Raw genomic sequence first — 21428 nt, forward strand, 5'->3', positions numbered from 1 at the left:
TAGGTGTGATTAATGCAGATGTTTATGATATTAATGTTATGAGAGATCTTAATGGTTGACCTGACTGGACTGAAGGTGCACACGACCCGAGGACCAACTTTTCTAGCTTTCCGCAATTATGTTTATGATTTATGTTAAGGATTTTTACGACTTTTTAATTATGTTCGAGAGGTTTTTGGAGAGATTATAGTATGGGCTGTATTTCTCAAATATATAGTTGGTTGTTTTATTTTAAAATGAAGTCCAAAATATTTTATGGTTCGGCCGATGCTAAGTGAGTTTGAAAAAAAAAATTCTAGTATTTTTTAAGCAAAAGAAAGGCAGACGTTTCAGTTGGTATCAGAGCAATTGTTCTGTAAAGGGTTGTGCCACCATCATTTCCGGGAAGATCAGTCGTCAAGCCTCAAATTGTATGTTTACATGCTTTATATGATTTTATGATATTATTTGCATGACTACATGAATTATATATTTACATCACATGTTTAATAACATTATTAGGATATATGTTTTATATACTTTAGAAATTTTATATTTAATACGATATGAGATAAGAAATTATTTGATTTCAACGCATGTTGGTTTTTGGTGGAATTGGACTATGTTGATTTTTGGGTTTTAGTATTGACATTCTACTTTTGGGCTATAAGTTAATTGTGAATATTACGAATGTTTTTGTGACACGTAGATTTTCTAAGAAAATATTTATGATTCGTGATTACTATTCGAATTAATTTTTAAAAATTACTCATAAGAAATAATTATTTGAGGATTGCAACGACTTTGGGAATATAAAAATATATAAATTGGGATTTTAAGTTTTGATGAAAGGTAAGTTTGGTTATAGGAATTGATTTTTGGGTAAATAAGTTTAAAATTATCGAAATTATGTCATGGGAAAATTGTAGAAGAAAATTAAGAATGTAAAGAACTTATGGGTTAATCGTAGAATTTTTGAAATTAAGGACCAATTAAAATAATTTTTGGGGAAATTAAGAATTTATTTTGCAAATATTAAGGAATTTGGGGACTAGTTTAACAATAAGTGCGAATTGAATCAGTTATATGGTAAAAATTTTGATGATTTAGACTTTTAAGAATATTCAAAACCTTGGGATATCTTGTTTTTAGTATTATAAGAAGTTTTAATCAAGGATTTTTAAGGATGAATCGATATTAGGCTTGAAAAATCTAAATGTTAGCGGATGTGCTTGGGATTTTAAGAATGAAATTGATAGGTTGATGAATATTTTGGGTATAAATAAGGAAAGTAATATACAATAAGTATGATCAGTCATATTTTAATATTGGAAATTGTTAGAAAAATTAAAATTCGGGGTTATAATAGTATAGCACTAAGTCATTATGGGTTTTCTTAAGTTGCAAATTGCAAATAAGGATGTAGAAGGAAAATTTAATTGGGAATAAGGAGACGTAAGGACATTCTAGAACTTAAGTTTTATCAAAGTAGCGCAGCGGAAGCGTGGATTTTTGAGATACTAGAACTAAGTCTAAACTTTGGTTTATTAAGGATAAGCAAATTTCGAGGACGAAATTCAATTTAAGGGGGAAGATTGTAACATCCCGAAAATTTAAAGGTCCACGCGAATCACATGCATGCAATTATAAAATTCTCCTATATTTTAATTAAATATTTTAATTTCATAAATTAATTATGTTGTGCATATTGATATGTTTAAAATATATTTTTCTACATGATTGCATTAAAACTGTATTTTTAAAGGATATTCGAGTTGCAATCGAGGAACGGAGACCGAGGGCTGAAAAACATAAAATGTTTTTATTAAATAATTGTTTTTAATTATTTAAATTAAGGGTGATGGTTTTTCATATTTTTTAAAATAAGGGGTTTTGAGGTGATTTTATACGCCGGGACGTAAATTTTATCGGTATTGGTGTTTCAACAAAAATGCGAGCTTTTTGGCAACCCGGCTATTAAATTTACAAATTTATTAAAACAAAACTATTATCATATTTTAATGAAATCCTAATTAAACACTAATGGGCCTAATTATATGTTTTAGTGGGCCTAAGTTTAATTAGTGATTAATTAGCTATATAATATTCTAAACCCACCCAAAACCCATAAATTCCTACGCCCACATCCCCAATCACCCCAAACACTTCTCTCAAACACAAGTCACGGCACACACATATTTTATGAAGGGAAAAACATCAAGTTGCTAGAGTTTTTCAAGCCGTCGTTCCCTGTCGTCGTTCTTCAATCATCGCTTCGTTTTCATGCGTTTAAAAACACAAAGGCAAGTCATAATTCTTCTTTTCTCATCAATCGCACCCTAATAAGCATTTAATTATGATTGACATGAAAACCCAGTATCTCTTTTATTATTTTTGTTTTTATACATACACATGGGTTTAAAGCATGTTTTTGTGTCCAAAAACTTGTGTTATCTTTGCAAGAGGGGGCTGCCATGGTAGGTAACTTAGAGGGGATGTTTTTACACAATTTTAGGGGTCTTAGAACACACGAGACATGCTGCAAACGAAATTGAATTGAGCTGGAACCGTAGGAAAATTCAGAAAGATAAAGCCGTGAGTTGCATGGTTTGTACAAAAATTCAAGGAACTTGGCTAGGGTGCATGGGGCTTAGGGGCTCCACCAGGTCAGGGTGTTGGGTCCTAAGGGACGTGTGTCAGAGTCAGGAAGGGTCCTAGCATGGCTAGGACTCCTTGGTTGCAGCCTAGGAGGAGTCCTTTAAAGCAAGGGCTCCTCGTGCGCGGGTGGAGTACAGCAACGGCCAAGGGACTCGCTGCAGGGGCTGGGGGCTCAGGGTAGGTTCATCAGGGTCCCAGGGTCATGGGCAGGGGCTGGGTAAGGGGCTGGAGTGGCTGGGTCGCTGCTGGCTCAAGGAAACAATGGAAGCCGTGAGGGAGAGCAAGTCGCGCAGCTGGTGTTCTTTGATTCAGGTGCTTTGGGCTTGGGGTTCTGGTGGCTGGGTTGGTCTAGGCTTGGTCTGGGCGTGGTCCAGGGAGGGTTAGTGTCGTGAGGGGTTGAGTGGTTAAGGCTGGGAGGTGTCCTAGTTGACAAGGGAACCTAATACACCAAGGATGCAATCTCACGCACACACATTCATACAAGTGGTCTACTGTCCAGCAAGTTTTTGAGCGGGCCAGGGCTAGTTTTTCGGGCTGAGCTTTGTCAGTAGGGTCCCTAGATGGGTTGGCTAGGTTTTGGCTCAAGGTGGCTCGGGCGTGGCTCGAGTAAAGTAGCAGATGGCTCGGTGCGTTCGATAAAGGGTCAAAAACGAAAATTAAAAGACTAAAAATGAATCCACGGGTTCACGGGGGTGGCTCATGACTTGGAAGGGTAGAATAAATACTAAAAATGATATATTTAAAATTTGGGATCAAAATAACGAGTTTTAGATTTAATCGGGATTTAATCGCCGTACGAAACGCTAATTAACGAATTAATTGAAAAGCCTAGTTTTAAGCTTTATAAAATTATGAAAATTTAGGTTTAAGCTTAAATAATTATTAAAAGGCTATGTTTTTAATTTGAGAATTTTATATTAAGATTTAGTTTAATTCGGGATTAAAACGCAGTAATACGTCGTATTTAAAGACTAATTTAAAAGTACTCGATTTAAGCTAAATAAAAATATGATAAAATTCATGTAGGCTTAAATAATTATTTGAGACATGTTAGAGTCAATGGAATTAAGGAAAAGTAAAAAATGTTAAATTTTACGTCCAAGGGTAAAACGGTCTTTTTACACTTAGAAATTAGTAAACGTCATGACAGTGTCCTGAATGCTGTTTTATATGCTAATATGATTATTTTCAATGATTATGAATGTTTATGAATTTTTATATGTTAATATGTCAATTTTAAATGTTTATGGAATTTTTATGTTTATGTATTTTATGGTTTAATTATGGACATTTAAAGGAAATGTTGCATGCTTGGTTTAAAAGAAAAACGTTACATGCATGTTTAAATTTTATAAAGTGATGAGAAAATGAAACGTTGAAGGAAGTGAAGTAATTGTGACTAATACGATGATATGTTGGAAATATCGTGATGGTTATGGTCCCAGTGGGAGCCCGACGATCGTGTTTCTTTGGATACGGATATGTATATGTATACGATATTATGTTAATACGTAAGGCCAAGGCCCAGTTGACCGGTGAGAGTGTTGCTGGTGTCCCCGCCGCCCAGTACTGTGGTTACATGTAGATGGATCCATCGCCCAACACGTAGACGTAGACGTAGTTGAATACGAAAGTCACATTTAAGTATTTTTCACTGTTGCATGTGATTTTATACATATTACTTGTTATCAAGATTATGGTGTTGAGTTTTTAGACTCACTAGGTGTGATTGATGCAGGTGTTTATGATATTAATGTCATCGGAGGTCTTGATGGTTGACCTGACTTGACTGAAGGTGCATACGACCCGAGGACCAACGCTTCTAGCTTTCCGCAATTATGTTTATGATTTATGTTTAGGATTTTTACGACTTTTTAATTATGTTCGAGAGGTTTTTGGAGAGATTATAGTATGGGCTGTATTTCTCAAATATATAGTTGGTTGTTTTATTTTAAAATAAAGTCCAAAATATTTTATGTAAATTTTATGGTTCGGCCGATGCTAAGTGAGTTTGAAAAAAAAATTTCTAGTACTTTTTAAGCAAAAGAAAGGCAGACGTTTCAGTAACAATTACTTTACTTCCTTCAACTTTTTATATTCACATCACTTTATAAAAATCGTGCATAACATATAAATTTTGTTTTTGAAACCAAGCATGCAACATGTCTTTTAAATGTCAACCTTGAATCATCAAAATCCATAGACATTTAAAAATTATAATTTAACATGTAAAAATTCATAAACATTTGAAATAATCATATTAGAATGTAAAACAGCATTCAGAGCACTGCCATGATGTTTACTAATTTTTAAGTTTAAAATGACCGTTTTACCCCTAGACATAAAATTTCTCGGTTTTGACTTTTTTCTTGATTTCATTGACTCTAACATGTCCCAAATAATTATTTAAGCCTAAATTAAATTTCTCAAAATTTTATTTAGCTTAAATACTAGACGTTTTAATTAATTTTTAATTAGTCGTTTTGAAGGCGTTTTAATCCCAAAAAATTCCAAAATTTAATATAAAATTCCTAAATTCAAAAATTAGACTTTTTATATTATTTTATCCCTCGTGAACCATGACTCGACCCCCGTGAGCCGTGCTTCGATTAATTTTCTCAAAGAAAACCCTAGTTCGAAACCCCTTGATCACCCTTGAGCCATCTTGGAATTCCATCGAGCCAAGCCCGAGCCACTCTGAGCCAACCCCTTCCTAACCCTTATATGGAACATAATGGACCGCTATGACTTCATGAACCAGCCCCTGGCTCGAAGCATACGCCCTGCAACCCTCACATCTCTCGGTCGAGAGTCCTTAATGACATAGGACTCTTGTTTCACGGCTATACCCTGACCAACCGAGCCAACCCCTGGACCAACCTCCCGTGCACCCTCCTAGGACCCTAGTGCATCACCCTAGCCCAGCCCGAGACCCCAGGCTGAACAGTGCAACCCCCAGCACACTGCTGCTCCTATGCGCGCTGCGCTACTCCTTCTCGGGTGGGAGTCCTAGCTTGCCGAGCCCTATACTCGAGTCCCAACATTGTTAGTGTTAGAGTAGGTGCACGTCGAGCCAAGTGTTGGCCGAGTGTTCACAATGAAACTCTATGTATAAGCAATCTTTATTTTAATAATATTTGAAATTATTGTTTTGGCACATCTTTATCTATATACCCATGCTAGTTGCATAGATAAAGCCCTTGAATATACAAATAGTAGAAAGAATATGAGATGCTCATATGATGAGTATCATGAAACTCATATTTGGAATACTGTATATTCTAAACGGTTCCTAGTCGATTCAGCCGCCGCTAAGAAGGATATAGGCCGCTCAAGCTTGAGACTAGTATCTGCGATGTGAGTACCATGTTTCATTGGTAGGGGACATTGTGATGTCCGAGCATGCAGATAGGTGCTCCTGGTAGAGTGCACTGAACAACCCTCCATTAAAGGACTTTCCAAGTGGTTCTCACTTATCGAGTGGAAAAGTCCTAGTTTATGGTTGTACACCATTAGTCCTTATGACCCGGGACAACATTGAGACTCTATGTGCTAGAATTACACTTTGACTTGTTTACCGACTCTCATGGGGTCATCAGGTGGCAAGGTTGGGTGTTCTGTCGAAACATATAGGAGTCGATGCATTGTAGTCGGGGATTCACCGCTTACCTACGGGTATGGATATCCTATGTGTTTTTCATGTATATGTAGTTTGAAATCTCTGATCAGAGTATGGTGGTAATTATGAAAGGGGTTTCATAGATTACACCATCGATGCAACTACGACATGACACATAGTATCGATTCATTGACAACTCTCGATAAACCAATGGTTGTCGAATCGGTCGGGATATATGAGTTGAAGGGACCGTACTGTACGCTAACCATAATTGAATGGTTCTTGCAGGCACTATCATTTGATACCTAGGGAATCATGTAAGCGATGCTGCTAGGCGTTTAACATGATTGGTTGGGTACTATCAGACTTGAGTTCTGACGTTCTTATTATCAAGGAGTTGATAAATAAGAATGGAGCAATTGGGGTATGCTCATATAAGGACATGTTTAGTCCGAATCACATGGAGATGTGAACCCACGGCTAGTTGTATCAATGAACCATTGAGGGCCACACAAGTACTAGCTTTCTAGATCCCGTTGAGAAGTAAAATAGTTCAATGTGTTGAACGGCTTATAAAGGAGTTTATAAGCGTAAGGAAAATTAGAAGTATGACTTCTATAAAGGAGAAAATAGTTCAATGTGTTGAACGGCTTATAAATGAGTTTATAGGCGTAAGGAAAAATAGAAGTATGACTTCTATGAGAGAAATGTAAATTTTAATTTATGGAAGTGTTCCTAAATTAAAATTTGGCCAAGTGAATAATGTATTTGAAAATTGTGATTTTCATAAACATTATTATGGACTAAATTAAATTAATTCAAGTGTTGAATTAATTAAACACTAGTGGACCTAGTAGAGTCCAAATAATTAAATTAATTCAAGTGTTGAATTAATTAAATCATATTGAGTCTTGTAGAGCTCAATTTAAATAATTATTTAACTAGTGGGACTTGGGTAAATTCAAGTAATGTTTAATTAGTCTCAAATATGTTTGAGATAATTAAATTTAAGTCCATGGATTTTTAATTGTTAAAAATCAAATAACAAAGCATGCTTGGGAGGTGGAAGGTTGTGGATTACTTTTTATTAAAATAATACAAGGCATGCACCTTTTGCTTTTTGTTTTTCTCACAACCAAGACAAGAAAATTAACCAACACTCCTTCCCTCCCACTCATGCTTTGGCCGCAAATTCTTGAAAAAAAACTCTCTCCCATTTTTCTCTCATTTTTCTTCTTCAAGTGTTGAGGAAAGAAAATTCTTCTCATTGAAAAATCCTCTTAGTTTTCTAGTGCAAATTGAGAGGGGATCTACCTAGTTGGTGGTGGCTTAATAGTTGAGCAAGGAGTGCTCAAAGGAAGCTTGAAGATAGTATCTACCATTGAAGAGCTAAAGTGTTTACACTTTAGTTGGAGCCATACATCAATCCTTGTGATTGATAGGTACATTTCTTAACACACTATGAATGTCATTTTGTGTTTATTGTATTTGCTACACAAGAATGGAGGTGGCCGAAAATTTCTCATGAAAAATAAAAATTTTTAACTTCCGTTGCGCTTCCGGTCACCGTAACCGATCCCCTTTCAGTTAGGACTCCTTCCCTGACCCCTCACGAGACTCTAGCCCAGCACTGGTCCAACCAAGACCCAAGCCAAGCAACAAGCCATGAAACCCGATCACCAACCCCATGACAGAAAAATCGATTCCAAATTTGTTTGCTTGTTGTGCAGTGTGTATGGTGTGTCTTAGGACTCTTTAAATCATGTAAAAAGGCAGCCCCTTCACGTGTATAGAGCATGAGTTTGGATCAAAATTCATAAGTTTAAGACAAGTATGAGTAATATTTCGAAAATAGTAATATGAATGGCATAATTTTCATAGTAACGATTTTTAAAACGATAATACGATGTGATAGGCGAGAAAAGGATATGTATGGCGTGTCTTTGCGTTTTAAACGCACGAATATACGTTGACGACAAAGAACGACGATGAGGTAAGCCTAGGCTTGAATTTTCATTCAAACCTCACGATTTTTCCCTTCAATTCTTTGTGTGGTGTGTGTTGTGAATTAGTGGAGAGAATTCTAAAAAAGTGGCGTGAGAATAATGTTAGGGTTTGTGGTGATTTAACACTTTAAATACACTTAATTAGTCACTAATAAGGCTTAGGCCCATTAGGTAGGTAATTAGGCCCATTAATGCTTAATTAACTTATTAAAAACAATTTTGTTTAACTACACTTGTGAATTTATTAGCCGGGTTGGCAAAACGTTCATATTTTTGTTGAAAAACCAACATCGATAAAATTTACGTCCCGGCATATAAAATCACCTCAAAACTCCTTATTTTCAAAAATATGAAAAAGTATCACTCATATTTTAAATAATTAAAATTAATTATTCAATAAAAACATTTTACGTTTTTCAGTCTTCGGTCTCCGTTTCTCGATCGCAACTTGAATAACCCTTAAAAATACAGTTTTATGCATAATGATAATAAAATCCTATTTAACATAATATCATGCATGTCACATAATAAATTAAGCAATTAAAATCATTTATTTAGTCCTTTTTTCATATTTTCTAGATTTGCATGCAGTCGAGTTACGTTGTCTTAATTTTGGACCATACAAGCATCATCTGCCATTAAGCATTTAACTTCTTCTTCATCATCACTTAAGCTGTATGAGGTTTCTGGTTCTGACTTCTCACTGTCAGTTTCCGCCCACTTAGATTTGCTCTCCTCAGCTAGAAGTACTTCATGTTTCTTCTTAAATGGCTTCTTGTCATCCTTGGTTCTTCTTTTATGTTCATAGGGCTTCTTTCGTCTTTCAACTGAGCCTCGAATGTCCTTCTTTGATTTGGGACAGTTAGCAATGAAGTGACCAGTTTTGCTACAGTTGTAACAAGTATAAGGTTCTTCTTTGGAGTAGTTTTTCTGATATTTTTTCTGCAAATTTCCTTGATTTCTTCTCATAAATTTTCCAAACTTTCTGACAAAAAATGACATCGCGTCATTGCTTAGCTGATCAACAGATTTGTCAACTGAACCAGTTGGTTCCAGTCTGACAGCAGTTAAAGCAGTTATGGCTGTTGGTGTAGAATGTTCCCCTTCTCTGGTTTGTAGTTCAAACTCTTAGGCCTTCAGATCAGCAAACAAGTCATGAAGCTCAACCTTGTTCAGGTCTTTTGACTTCCTCATTGCCATGGTCTTGACATCCCATTCTTTGAGAAGATCTCTGAGAACTTTCAGTGCTACGTCTTTATTGGAATACACTTTTCCAAGTGAATTTAGCTCATTGATAATGCCACTGACTCTTTCATCATATTCATGCATGGATTCACCAACCTTCATTTTGATGTTGCGAATTTATGAACAGCAACTGACAGCTTGTTTTCTTTGGTTTGCGTATTTCTTTCACAAAGCTGGATCAATTTTTCCAAAATTTCCTTAGTAGTTTTACACATTTTGATTTTGCTGAAGGTGACTTTATCCAGTGTTTTGTATAAGATATCCTTCACCACATTGTCTAGATTGAATTTCTTTTTATCATCAGCTGTCCATTCTTCTCTTGGTTTCTTTATACGATGTGGTGCCCCATCAGATATGGCTACAGCTGTGTTGGCTTTTAAGATCTTCATGGGTCCATCAGTAATGACGTACCACATATCATCGTCATGTGCATCTAGATGAGCCTGCATTCTGATTTTCCAATCGTCAAAATCTTCTCCGGAAAACATTGGGATTTTATCGAATGAAAACACGGTTATCAGTTTTATGGATAAAGTATTCTGAGACAAGATTTAACCTGGCTCTGATACCACTTGATAGGATCGAGTACTTGGATAAGGAGTATTTAGAAGGGAGGTTGAATAAACACTCTCAACTTTTAAATCTTTTTCGAAAGATGAGTTCAGTTTAGTGATAAACTGATACTATAAATTTTGTCAGTCAATATCAATCAGTTAACAATAAAGTGCGGAATAAAACTAATTGATAGATAGAATAAAAACTTAAATAAGAACACTGGATTTTATGGATGTTCGGGTATTTCAAACACTCCTACGTCACCACTTCTATCACGAGGATATGATATTCACTAAAAGACTTTGATCGATACAACAGTTTGTAAAGATCCACTTCAGTTTGGACTTAATACTGCCAAAACTGAAACTCTTAGTTTACAAAATGCTTCACAATATGCAACTGAATTTAGCACAACTGATCTCTTACAAGATCGATTGTTACAAGTATGACACTGTGCTATAAAGCTCGAATGAGTAGCCTTGATTGCTACGAATATATGCAATGAGCGTGAGCTTTTATTTCAACAGATTAACAACGTAGTTTTCAGAGATTTTACGAGTTTAGATATACAAAACTTTGATATGTTATTATATGTCTCAGCTGCTCTTCTCTGCTATTTATAGGCTTCTCTTCAATGGTAACATTTGATAGATTTTGAATCTTTTTATCCGTTGTTTTGTCATGTCAACATTTTTCTGACAGTCATACACTGCAGCTGAATTGTGGCGTTCCCACTATATATTGCAGTCTGCTTTTGTACTATTGTCCGTTGAACGTCCTTTTCTTGTTGTGTACAGCTGAAGGATCAGCTGATAAGCAATAGTCGATAAGCTCATAATTGAATATAGCAACTGATCAGTTTTCAATTGATTACTTGTCTAACTGATCAGTCAGTTGTTTGCGTTAGTTCAGTTCAGCTGGTTCCAGTTGACTTTGAAAATTTGCGCTTAAACTTCAGTTATAGACGATCAGTTGAGTTTCAAGTACTTGGTTTGTCAAACAACCGAAATTTAGTTTCCAACACATTATAGTCTTTATTCTTTCGTAATCTGTTAGCACATTTGTTGGAATAGGAACCAAAGCCATTTCATTCTCTACACTGCACCTAGTCATACTTTTTTTAATTAAATTGTCCCTTGCCTTCATTCCTTGGTCGAAATTGTTGTTGGGCAGGAAAATTTTGTGGCCTTTCAAATGCTGGTAGACTCAGAAACCTTGATGGTTGTCCAGTCTTCTTTTTGTCTCTGATCCTTTTCAAATAGTCCCCAAACTTCTTCGTAATATATGAGATAGACTCTTCACAAAGATCTGAATCATTTACCTCTTAGGATAGTTGAATAAGATCATTATATGAGTCATTCGAAACTTGGAATGCAATAGTCTTTCTTTTGTCATTTTTCTGCATTTCCATGTTCATCTCGAAGGTGCGGAGGGAGCTTATCAAATCCTCAAGTGCAATTAAAGTTGTATCCTTTTTTTTCATCAATTGTGCAGATTTTGATGTTGAAGCGCTCAGTCAGTGATCTGAGAACCTTGTTGACTAACCTTTCATTTGAGATTGGATCTCCTAAGATAAAAGCTTCATTGACAATCTCTCTGAGCCGTCTGTCATAGTCAATGATAGATTCAGTTTCTTCCATTCTCAGGTTCTCGAATTATGATGTAAGCATCCTCAACTTTGTTCTCCTCACGCTCTCAGAACCTTCACAATGCTTTTGAAAAATTTCCCAAGCATCCTTGGCAGATATACAATTCGAAATCTGAACTTCATCAGCAGTCAATCACTTTCTGGTTTTAACAGTGTAAGGCCCTTTAATTAATTATCCGGTAATTTTGGCATAATTAGAATAATTATTGAGTTGTAAATTAAAATAATTAATTATGTCAAATAATTTCAAGAAGTGTGTTAAAAATATGTATTTTAGAATATCGGAGAATTTAACGATATAAAATACATATAGAGTTTAAATGACACACGAGAGCAAAATAAATACAGACCGGGATAGAAGGGCTTGAGTTACTATTTTAGTAACCAAATACACAATATATACATATACATATACACCACTTTCCTTGATGAGAGAGAAGGAAGTAAAGGTAAAAGAAAAGAAAGAAACTTCCCCAAACCCAAATTTTCGCAACCCTTGGAGCAGCTGCTGGAAAGTGGTGATATCTCCTCCGTCTGGCATCCAAATCTCGATCGGTCTAAAAGGGTGTCTTCCTAACATCATAGTTTCGATTCAAGTAAAAAATCGCGAAGTTTGAGCAAGGATTCGGGTAGATCAAAGCTGCTGTTTGGGTGCTCTGTTTCTGCGCGAATTCTTCCAGTTTTTGGGTGAGCGTCTTTGGGTTGCTGCGATTTTTGTAGTTTGAATTTGTAGAAATGACCTAAAAATAACTTGTAGCTCTGTTTGTTAGCTTTCTTTAGCCGCTAGAATCATCAAATTTGGATAAGAAACGGAATTGATATGATTTTTATACAAAAATATGTCAAATCAAATTCTGAAACTGTGCTGTGCAAAACACCTACTGTAATTTGGGTTTATGGCATGTTTGCACTCGGATTCTGGGTTTTTGGTTAAAAAAAAGTTGTAGAACTATGTGTTTTCTTCGTAATGATATAAGATTCGTTAAATTCCATTAAGAATTGAGAAAGTTATGCTTGTTTTTCTGGAACTGCTCAGTGTGTGTGATTATGTCTGCGAATTCGTAAGTAGCAGTGTGTTCTTGGAAATTCTGAGAATAATATACTAAGATTCAGAAGATGGTTTCAACTGGAGAAACTTAGATAATTGAGTTATCTTTCATTTCCAATTGGCGGATATTGATTTGAGTTAATTTTGAGCGAGATATGAATTTTATGCTCTTTTGTGCCAAATTGTACATTGGTATGGAATATAGTTTTCATGATCGGCTTATTGTTGCTTTGTTTAGGCCGAGGGTCTTGAAGTGAAGTTGTTATTGGATTGTCAAGTTGGTATAGGTATGTTACAGCTCGGTAACATATGACGGTAAAACATAAATTATGTTTAATTGTCATTCTGTGTTACGTGGATCGTGTTTATGACTTGTTGACTGTTTTAAATTGTTAAATGCCTTCGTTGTGATCTATGTTTATTATTATGACATATTATTGGCATTTAGCATCGGCATACAGTTATGACATTCATGTTGAGCCCTATCGTTCTTGTTAGCCCATTGTTGATATCCGTTGTTATCTGGCACTGTTGTTTATCTCGGGATCATTGTGTAGCTGATAGGCCTATACAAATGAGACCGTAGTTATGATTGAACAATCCCGTGGTTAGTGCAGTCTTTTGAGGTGAGCGATGGGATTGTGTCATCTAGTTCGTTCTGTTGTGCCATCCTGTTATAGCGTATCAGTTGTATGGAGGCCGAGTCAGGGGTGTTATTCAGCACAGCTTGGCATACCTCGCATACTTGGCAGGGCGGTTTAGTTGCATGACGATGTAGCTCTCCTGTGTTGTTGCTCGAGCATTATTCCAGTTGTTATCGTATAGTTTGTTGGCTCCTGTGATCCAGATTATTCGTTGAGCCTTTCATGCATTGCATATTACATTTCATTATATGATTATGCATGATTTATGTTATTGTTGTTATTGTTAAACTGTTTCATACAAGAATCCTAACCTCAGTTGTTTACTGGGGGGCTTGCTGTGGTTGCATTTGGGCACCATGGTAGATCTCGGGATTGAGGTTGGATTGCTTAGTTCTGTTCAGTGGAGTCTCCCAGTTAGTCTATATGTATGTCTTGAGTTTATTTCAGTCTTGTAATGTACTTTATTTTCCGGGGAGATGTCCCGTGTATTTGTAGTGATATTTGGTTGTTTGAATGATGTTCTGAGTCGATTCTGTGGTTCGTATGATCTGACGAGTATTTGGTAAGTTTTAAATTCTATTTAGTCCTGGCCAGTGCGGCTATAGGTTGTCGACTTTGGTTTTGTTTTAATGACTCTAGTTGGAGTATATTTTGATATAAAATGCTGCTTGAGTTTTCGGGATGTCCTAATTACGGGAAGGTCATGCCGAAATTTTTCTAGGCCCTGAGGTTTTAAATCAAACCATTATTGTTTGATCATTATTTGTCGTTAGAGTAAATGGGCCTCACATCTTGGTATCAGAGCGTAAACTGGGTTACGCTTGAACTAGAGTCTAGGACACTCGAGTCTTGGCACTAAAATGGTTGTTGCGCCTGTGTATGCTACTTGACAGCATGTTTATGTAAATATATGATTTGTTTTCTTCCATTCTAATTTTTTTGATGTTTTATCGTATAGAATGGAGGGAGGTGGAGAAATTCCTACTGATGATATTCCTTTAGCTCGAGGTCGAGGTCGTGGACGTGGTAGACCTCGTGTCCGTGTTGTTGATGATACTCTTGTTGAGCAAGCTGCTGATCATCTAGAGCAGCTTAGGATGGATGAGTTAGTTGCGCGTTTCCATTCTATGCATCCTCCTCGATTCAGTGGTTCGGAGGGAGCTGAGAAAGCAGAATTGTGGATTTCTGAGATTGAAGAATTGTTTGAATTGATTGAGTATCCTCCAGAGTGTCGATTGAGATTAGCTGTGCATCAGTTGAAAGATCGTGCCAAAATGTGGTGGTCTACTACATTGATGACTTTAGATGCTCAGAGGATTGTTCCATCGTGGGATATATTCAAGCTGAAGTTTAAGGATAGTTATTGTCCTCCATCATTCTACAGTTCTAAGGCTTCTGAGTTTCATAACCTGAAACAAGGCGATATGTCAGTTGCGGAGTATGCAGATTCTTTTTATGTTATGCTGAGATATGCTCCTCATGTTGCTGCAAGTCAGGTTGCAGTTGTTGGAAGATTTATTGAAGGATTGAACGATCATCTGCACCCTTTTGTTTCTACCGGTAAGCCACTGAATTATCTTGAAGCAGTGGAAATAGCAAAAAGGGCTGAAGCTAGTCTTAAGAGGAGTGGCAATCGAGTTCCTACCCAACATCATCAGTCAGGGAGGCAACAATTCAGTTCATCTGGTTCTGCATCTCTTCGTCCACGTGGGAAGCAATTTAAGAAGCCTGGTTCTAGTTCTTTGAGTTCAGGGAGTTCAGGGAACCGTGGGGATATCGTTATAGTGGACCTTATTGTGATACTGTGGGGGCAAGCATTTCAGTAATCAGTGTGTTGGAGTTCAAGGGGTTTGTAATAATTGTGGTCGGCCGGGTCAATTTGCTAGAGTCTGTCCTAGTAAGACGGGGAAATCAGCCCAGGCAGGGAGTGGAGCTCAAAGTAATAGAATTCCAGCAGCGTCCCAGTCTTCCCATCAGCCTATTCGCCCTTCGCATCAGAGCAGAGGGCAAGGTGGTCAACAGAATCAGTCATCTGTTCATGTATTTGCCTTGACTGAGGATGAGGCTCAGGAAGCTCCAGGTACTGTCATTACTGGTAACTGTAATCTATGTGGTTTTATAGCGCGAGTGTTATTTGATACAGGAGCATCTCATTCCTTTGTTTCTCATGCATTCGTTGTTTCGCGTGATCTTCACACCATTAGTATAAATTCCAATCTATCTGTTGCTACTCCGATGGGCAAAATGATTATCACTGATAATGTGGTGTTCAATGCGGTTTTGTTTCACGATGAAAATGTTCTGTATCTAAATATTATAGTCCTACCTATGCATGACTTTGATTGTATCGTTGGTATGGATGTTTTGACTGCAAATCGTGCCACTGTTGACTGTTATCGAGGAATAATTCGTTTCAGGCCTAGCTTTGCTCCTAAATGGAATTTCTATGGCCGTGGTTCTCAAGCCAAGATTCCTCTAGTTTCTTCCATTGAGATGAATCGATTGTTAGATTCTGGTCATGAAGGTTTTCTGGTTTATGTTGTTGATCTATCGCAAGATGAGCGACGGATTTCTGATATTCCTGTAGTCTGTGAGTTTCCTGATGTGTTTCCAGAAGAGATTCCTGGCTTTCCACCAGAACAAGAAGTTGAGTTCAGTATCGAATTAATGCCAGGAACTGAACCCATATCTCGAGCACCATATCATTTAGCCCCTGTTGAGCTGAAAGAACTGAAAGAACAATTACATGATTTGTTGAGTAAAGGTTATATTCGTCCGAGTTCTTCACCGTGGGGTGCACCGATTCTATTTGTCAAGAAGAAAGATGGAACGATGCGGATGTGTATTGATTATCGACAACTGAATAGGTCTACTGTCAAGAATAAATATCCACTCCCTAGGATTGATGACTTATTTGATCAGTTGCAAGGTACTTCGGTGTATTCTAAGATTGATCTTCGTTCTGGGTACCATCAAGTGAGAGTTAGACAAGAAGATGTGCCGAAAACAGGTTTTCGCACGAGATACGGACACTTTGAATTTTTGGTTATGCCTTTTGGTTTGACCAATGCTCCTGCTGTGTTTATGGACTTGATGAATCGAGGATTTCGTAAATATCTCGATCGTTTTGTGATTGTATTCATCGATGATATTCTTGTTTATTCCAAGTCCGAGGAAGAGCATGCCAACCACTTGAGGATAGTTCTTCGAATTCTTCAAAAGAAGCAGTTGTACACAAAGCTATCCAAGTGTGAGTTTTGGTTAGATAGAGTTGTGTTTCTGGGCCATGTCATATCTCAATATGGTATTTCTGTCAAACCAAGTAAAGTGAAAGCAGTTCTGAACTGGGCACGACCCATCAATGTGCCAGAGATTCGTAGTTTCATGGGTTTAGCTGGTTATTACTGGAGATTTATTGAAAATTTCTCAAAGATTGCTAGACCTATCACTCAACTGACTCAGAAAAATCAGAGATTCATTTGGTCTGATGAATGTGAGTCAAGTTTTGTTGAATTGAAGAGGAGATTGACTTCTGCACCAGTTCTTACAATTCCAAGAGGTTCTGGAGGATTCGTTGTTTGTACCGACGCATCACATAGAGGATTCGGTTGTGTTCTGATGCAGCATGGCAGAGTTGTGGCCTATGGTTCTCGTCAGTTGATACCGCATGAGTCTAAGTATCCTGTTCATGACTTGGAATTAGCTGCTATCGTTTTTGCTCTCAAGATTTGGAGACATTATTTGTTTGGGGCGCAATTTGTAATCTATTCTGATCACAAAAGCTTGAAGTATATGTTCTCTCAGTCAGATCTGAATATGAGACAGAGACGTTGGATGGATCTTTTGAAAGATTATGATGTGAGATCCAGTATTATCCGGGAAAAGTGAATGTCATTGCCGATGCTTTGAGTCGTAAGGTTGTTGATGTTAATTTATCCTCGATTCATGTTTCTAAGTTACGAGAGGATATTTGCACTTCTGGGTTGGATTTTTAAATCCAAGGTAATGCTGTTTGTGTATCTCAGATTTCTGTTGAGCCAGAGTTTATTCAGATTGTAAAGTCAGCTCAGAAAACTGATGATCGAGTTCTGAAATCTTATGAGTTAGTATCTCAAGGACACCAATCTGGTTTCTCAATTCACTCAGATGAATCTCTTCGGTTGAATGGTAGATTGGTTGTCCCCGATATTCCTGAATTGCGTACAGCCATCCTTAAAGAAGCTCATTGTACTCGATATAATATCCACCCACGAGGCAGGAAAATGTATCATATTCTACGGCCTCAGTTTTGGTGGAAGAATATGAAAAATGATGTGGCTGAGTTTGTGTCTCGTTGTATGATCTGTCAGCATGTCAAAGCGGAACGAATGAGACCGGGAGGATTACTGCATAGCCTTGAGGTTCCTCAGTGGAACTGGGAGCACGTGGCTATGGATTTTGTCACGCATTTTCTAGGTATTTCTCGTCATTTTGATGCCATTTGGGTGATTGTCGATAGGTTATCTAAATCGGAACTCTTTATTCCATATGAGAGGACGTATTCGTACAAGAAAATGACTCGTCTGTATATTGAAATTGTTGTGAGACTTCATGGAGTTCCAGTTGCAATAGTCTCTGATCGTGACCCTAGATTCACATCAAAGTTTTGGACTAGTTTCCAAAAAGAAATGGGTACACAACTTGCGATGAGTACTGTGTACCATCCTCAGACAGATGGTCAGACAGATTGTACGATTCAGACACTCGAGGATATACTTCGAGCTGTAGTCATGGATTTTAAAGACAGTTGGCAAGAAGCTTTACCACTAGTAGAATTTTCATATAATAACAGTTTCCAGGTTACTATTGGTATGGCTCCTTTTGAAGCTTTGTCTGGCATCCACGATGTTTTCCATGTTTCTATGTTGCGTAAGTATGAGCCCGATCCATCTAATGTGATTCAGCCTGATGAGGTTGAACTTGATCCATCTCTATCGTATACTGAGTATCCTGTTTGTATCTTTGATCATAAAGATAAAGTTTTACGCAATAAAGTTATACCACTTGTACGGGTTCAGTGGTCGAGGCATGGTGTAGAAGAATCAAAGTGGGAAACAGAATAGAAGATGAGAGCATCTTATCCATATCTGTTTGATTCTTAGTAATGTATTGTAGGTTTTGTATCGTGTGTAAGATGTATGTGTATAAACAGAAATTTCGAGGACGAAATTTGTTTTAAGGGGTGGAGAAGTGTAAGGCACTGTAATTAATTATCCGATAATTTTGGCATAATTAGAATAATTATTGAGTTGTAAATTAAAATAATTAATTATGTCAAATAATTTCAAGAAGTGTGTTAAAAATATGTATTTTAGAATATCGAAGAATTTAACGATATAAAATACATATAGAGTTTAAATAACACACGATAGCAAAATAAATACAGACCGGGATAGATGGGCTTGAGTTGCTATTTTAGTAACCAAATACACAATATATACATATACATATACACAACTTACCTTGATGAGAGAGAAAGAAGTAAAGGTAAAAGAAAAGAAAGAAACTTCCCCAAACCCAAATTTTCGCAACCCTTGGAGCAGCTGCGGGAAAGTGGCGATATCTCCTCCGTCCGGCGTCCAAATCTCAATCGGTCTAAAGGGGTGTCTTCCTAACATCCTAGGCTTCGATTCAAGTCAAAAATCGCGAAGTTTGAGCAAGGATTCAGGTAGATCAAAGCTGCTGTTTGGGTGCTCTGTTTCTGCGCGAATTCTTCAAGTTTTTGGGTGAGCTTTTTTGGGTTGCTGCGATTTTTGTAGTTTGAATTTGTAGAAATGACCTAAAAAGAACTTGTAGCTCTGTTTGTTAGCTTTCTTTATCCGTAGAATCATCAAATTTGGATAAGAAACGGAATTGATATGATTTTTCTACCAAAATGTGTCAAATCGAGTTCTGAAACTGTGCTGTGCAAAACACCTACCGTAATTCGGGTTTATGGCATGTTTCACTCAAATTATTGGTTTTTGGTTAAAAAAAAAGTTGTAGAGCTATGTGTTTTCTTCGTAATGATATAAGATTCGTTAAATTACATTAAGAATTGAGCAAGTTATGCTTGTTTTTCTGAAACTGCTCAGTGTGTGTGATTATGTCCTCGAATTCGTAAGTAGCAGTGTGTTCTTGGAAATTCTGAGAATAATATACTGAGATTCTGAAGATGGTTTCAACTAGAGAAACTTAGATAATTGAGTTATCTTTCATTTCCAATTGGCGGATATTGATTTGAGTTAATTTTGAGCGAGATATTAATTTTGTGCTCTTTTGTGCCAAATTGGACATTGGTATGGAATATAGTTTTCATGATCGGCTTATTGTTGCTTTGTTTAGGCAGAGGGTCTTGAAGTGAAGTTGTTATTGGATTGTCAAGTTGGTATAGGTATGTTACAGCTCGGTAACATATGACGGTAAAACATAAATTATGTTTAATTGTCATTCTGTGTTACGTGGATCGTGTTTATGACTTGTTGACTGCTTTAAATTGTTAAATGCCTTCGTTGTGATCTATGTTTATTATTATGACATATTATTGGCATTTAGCATCGGCATACAGTTATGACATTCATGTTGAGACCTATCGTTCTTGTTAGCCCATTGTTGATATCCGTTGTTATCTGGCACTGTTGTTTATCTCGGGATCATTGTGTAGCTGATAGGCCTATACAAATGAGACCGTAGATATGATTGAACAATCCCGTGGTTAGTGCAGTCTTTTGAGGTGAGCGATGGGATTGTGTCATCTAGTTCGTTCTGTTGTGCCATCCTGTTATAGCGTATCAGTTGTATGGAGGCCGAGTCAGGGATGTTATTCAGCACAGCTTGGCATACCTCGCATACTTGGCAGGGCGGTTTAGTTGCATGAAGATGTAGCTCCCCTGTGTTGTTGCTCGAGCATTATTCTAGTTGTTATCGTACCGTTTGTTGGCTCCTGTGATCCAGATTATTCGTTGAGCCTTTCATGCATTGCATATTACATTTCATTATATGATTATGCATGATTTATGTTATTGTTGTTATTGTTAAACTGTTTCATACCAGAATCCTAACTTCAGTTGTTTACTAGGGGGCTACTGTAGTTGCATTTGGGCACCATGGTAGATCTCCCGAGTCGTTTTGCAGCATCAGGCCGAGGTTCCGCCAGTGGAGCTTGGGATTGAGGTTGGATTGCTTGGTTCTGTTCAGTGGAGTCTCCCAGTTAGTCTATATGTATGTCTTGAGTTTATTTCAGTCTTGTAATGTACTTTTTTTCCGGGGAGATGCCCCGTGTATTTGTAGTGATATTTGGTTGTTTGAATGATGTTCTGAGTCGATTCTGTGGTTCGTATGATCTGGCGAGTATTTGGTAAGTTTTAAATTCTGTTTAGTCCTGGCCAGTGCGGCTATAGGTTGTCAACTTTGGTTTTGTTTTAATGACTCTAGTTGGAGTATATTTTGATATAAAATGCTGCTTGAGTTTTCGGGATGTCCTACTTACGGGAAAGTCATGCCGAAATTTTTCTAGGCCCTGAGGTCCGTTTTAAAGTACTTTAAACCTTTTTCCGCTGCAGTTTTAAATCAAACCATTATTGTTTGATCATTATTTGTCGTTAGAGTAAATGGACCTCACAAACAGGCTGTCACCATCTTCGTCTAACCTCCTTGGTGGAGTCCAACCACTGACAACACACTGCCATGTTCTTTCATCTATGTATTTTATATAGAATCTGATTTTAACCTTCCATAGGCTGTAGTTAAAACCATCTAACACTGTTGGTCGCAGTGCTGCGTTTGCAAGTGATGTGTCCATTTAAATATTTACTGTCAAACAAGAACAAAAACAAAATCAGCACTTAGTATATCAAGAGTAGGCTCTGATACCAATTGTAAGGAATATTTTCTTGACAGATGTGAGTGAATATAAACGTTTTAATCTAAGATTGTAAATTTGTGTTTTATCAGAATTAAGTATTGTGCGAAATGTTACCACATTTCAGACAACATACAGTGGAATATT

At 37.0% G+C, this 21428-nt stretch overlaps 1 protein-coding gene across 1 annotated transcript; it reads left to right on the plus strand.

Annotated features, from left to right (window-relative positions):
* The first annotated feature begins 13767 nt into the window (after positions 1-13767).
* On the plus strand, positions 13768-21036 carry LOC140976662 (uncharacterized). The gene is made up of 3 exons (XM_073440910.1): positions 13768-13827; positions 14361-15482; positions 20534-21036. The coding sequence occupies exon 2, from the start codon at positions 14362-14364 to the stop codon at positions 15226-15228; it is 867 nt and encodes a 288-aa protein (XP_073297011.1). The 5' UTR covers positions 13768-13827; position 14361; the 3' UTR covers positions 15229-15482; positions 20534-21036.
* Positions 21037-21428: the final 392 nt, after the last annotated feature.

The sequence above is a fragment of the Primulina huaijiensis genome, chromosome 5, assembly GCF_012295235.1.
Source record: "Primulina huaijiensis isolate GDHJ02 chromosome 5, ASM1229523v2, whole genome shotgun sequence".
Taxonomy (NCBI): Eukaryota; Viridiplantae; Streptophyta; class Magnoliopsida; order Lamiales; family Gesneriaceae; genus Primulina; species Primulina huaijiensis.

Bases quoted from the DNA above. Each gene is read 5' to 3' on its own strand.
- LOC140976662 (XM_073440910.1), top strand. From the start codon at position 14,362: ATGGAGGGAGGTGGAGAAATTCCTACTGATGATATTCCTTTAGCTCGA.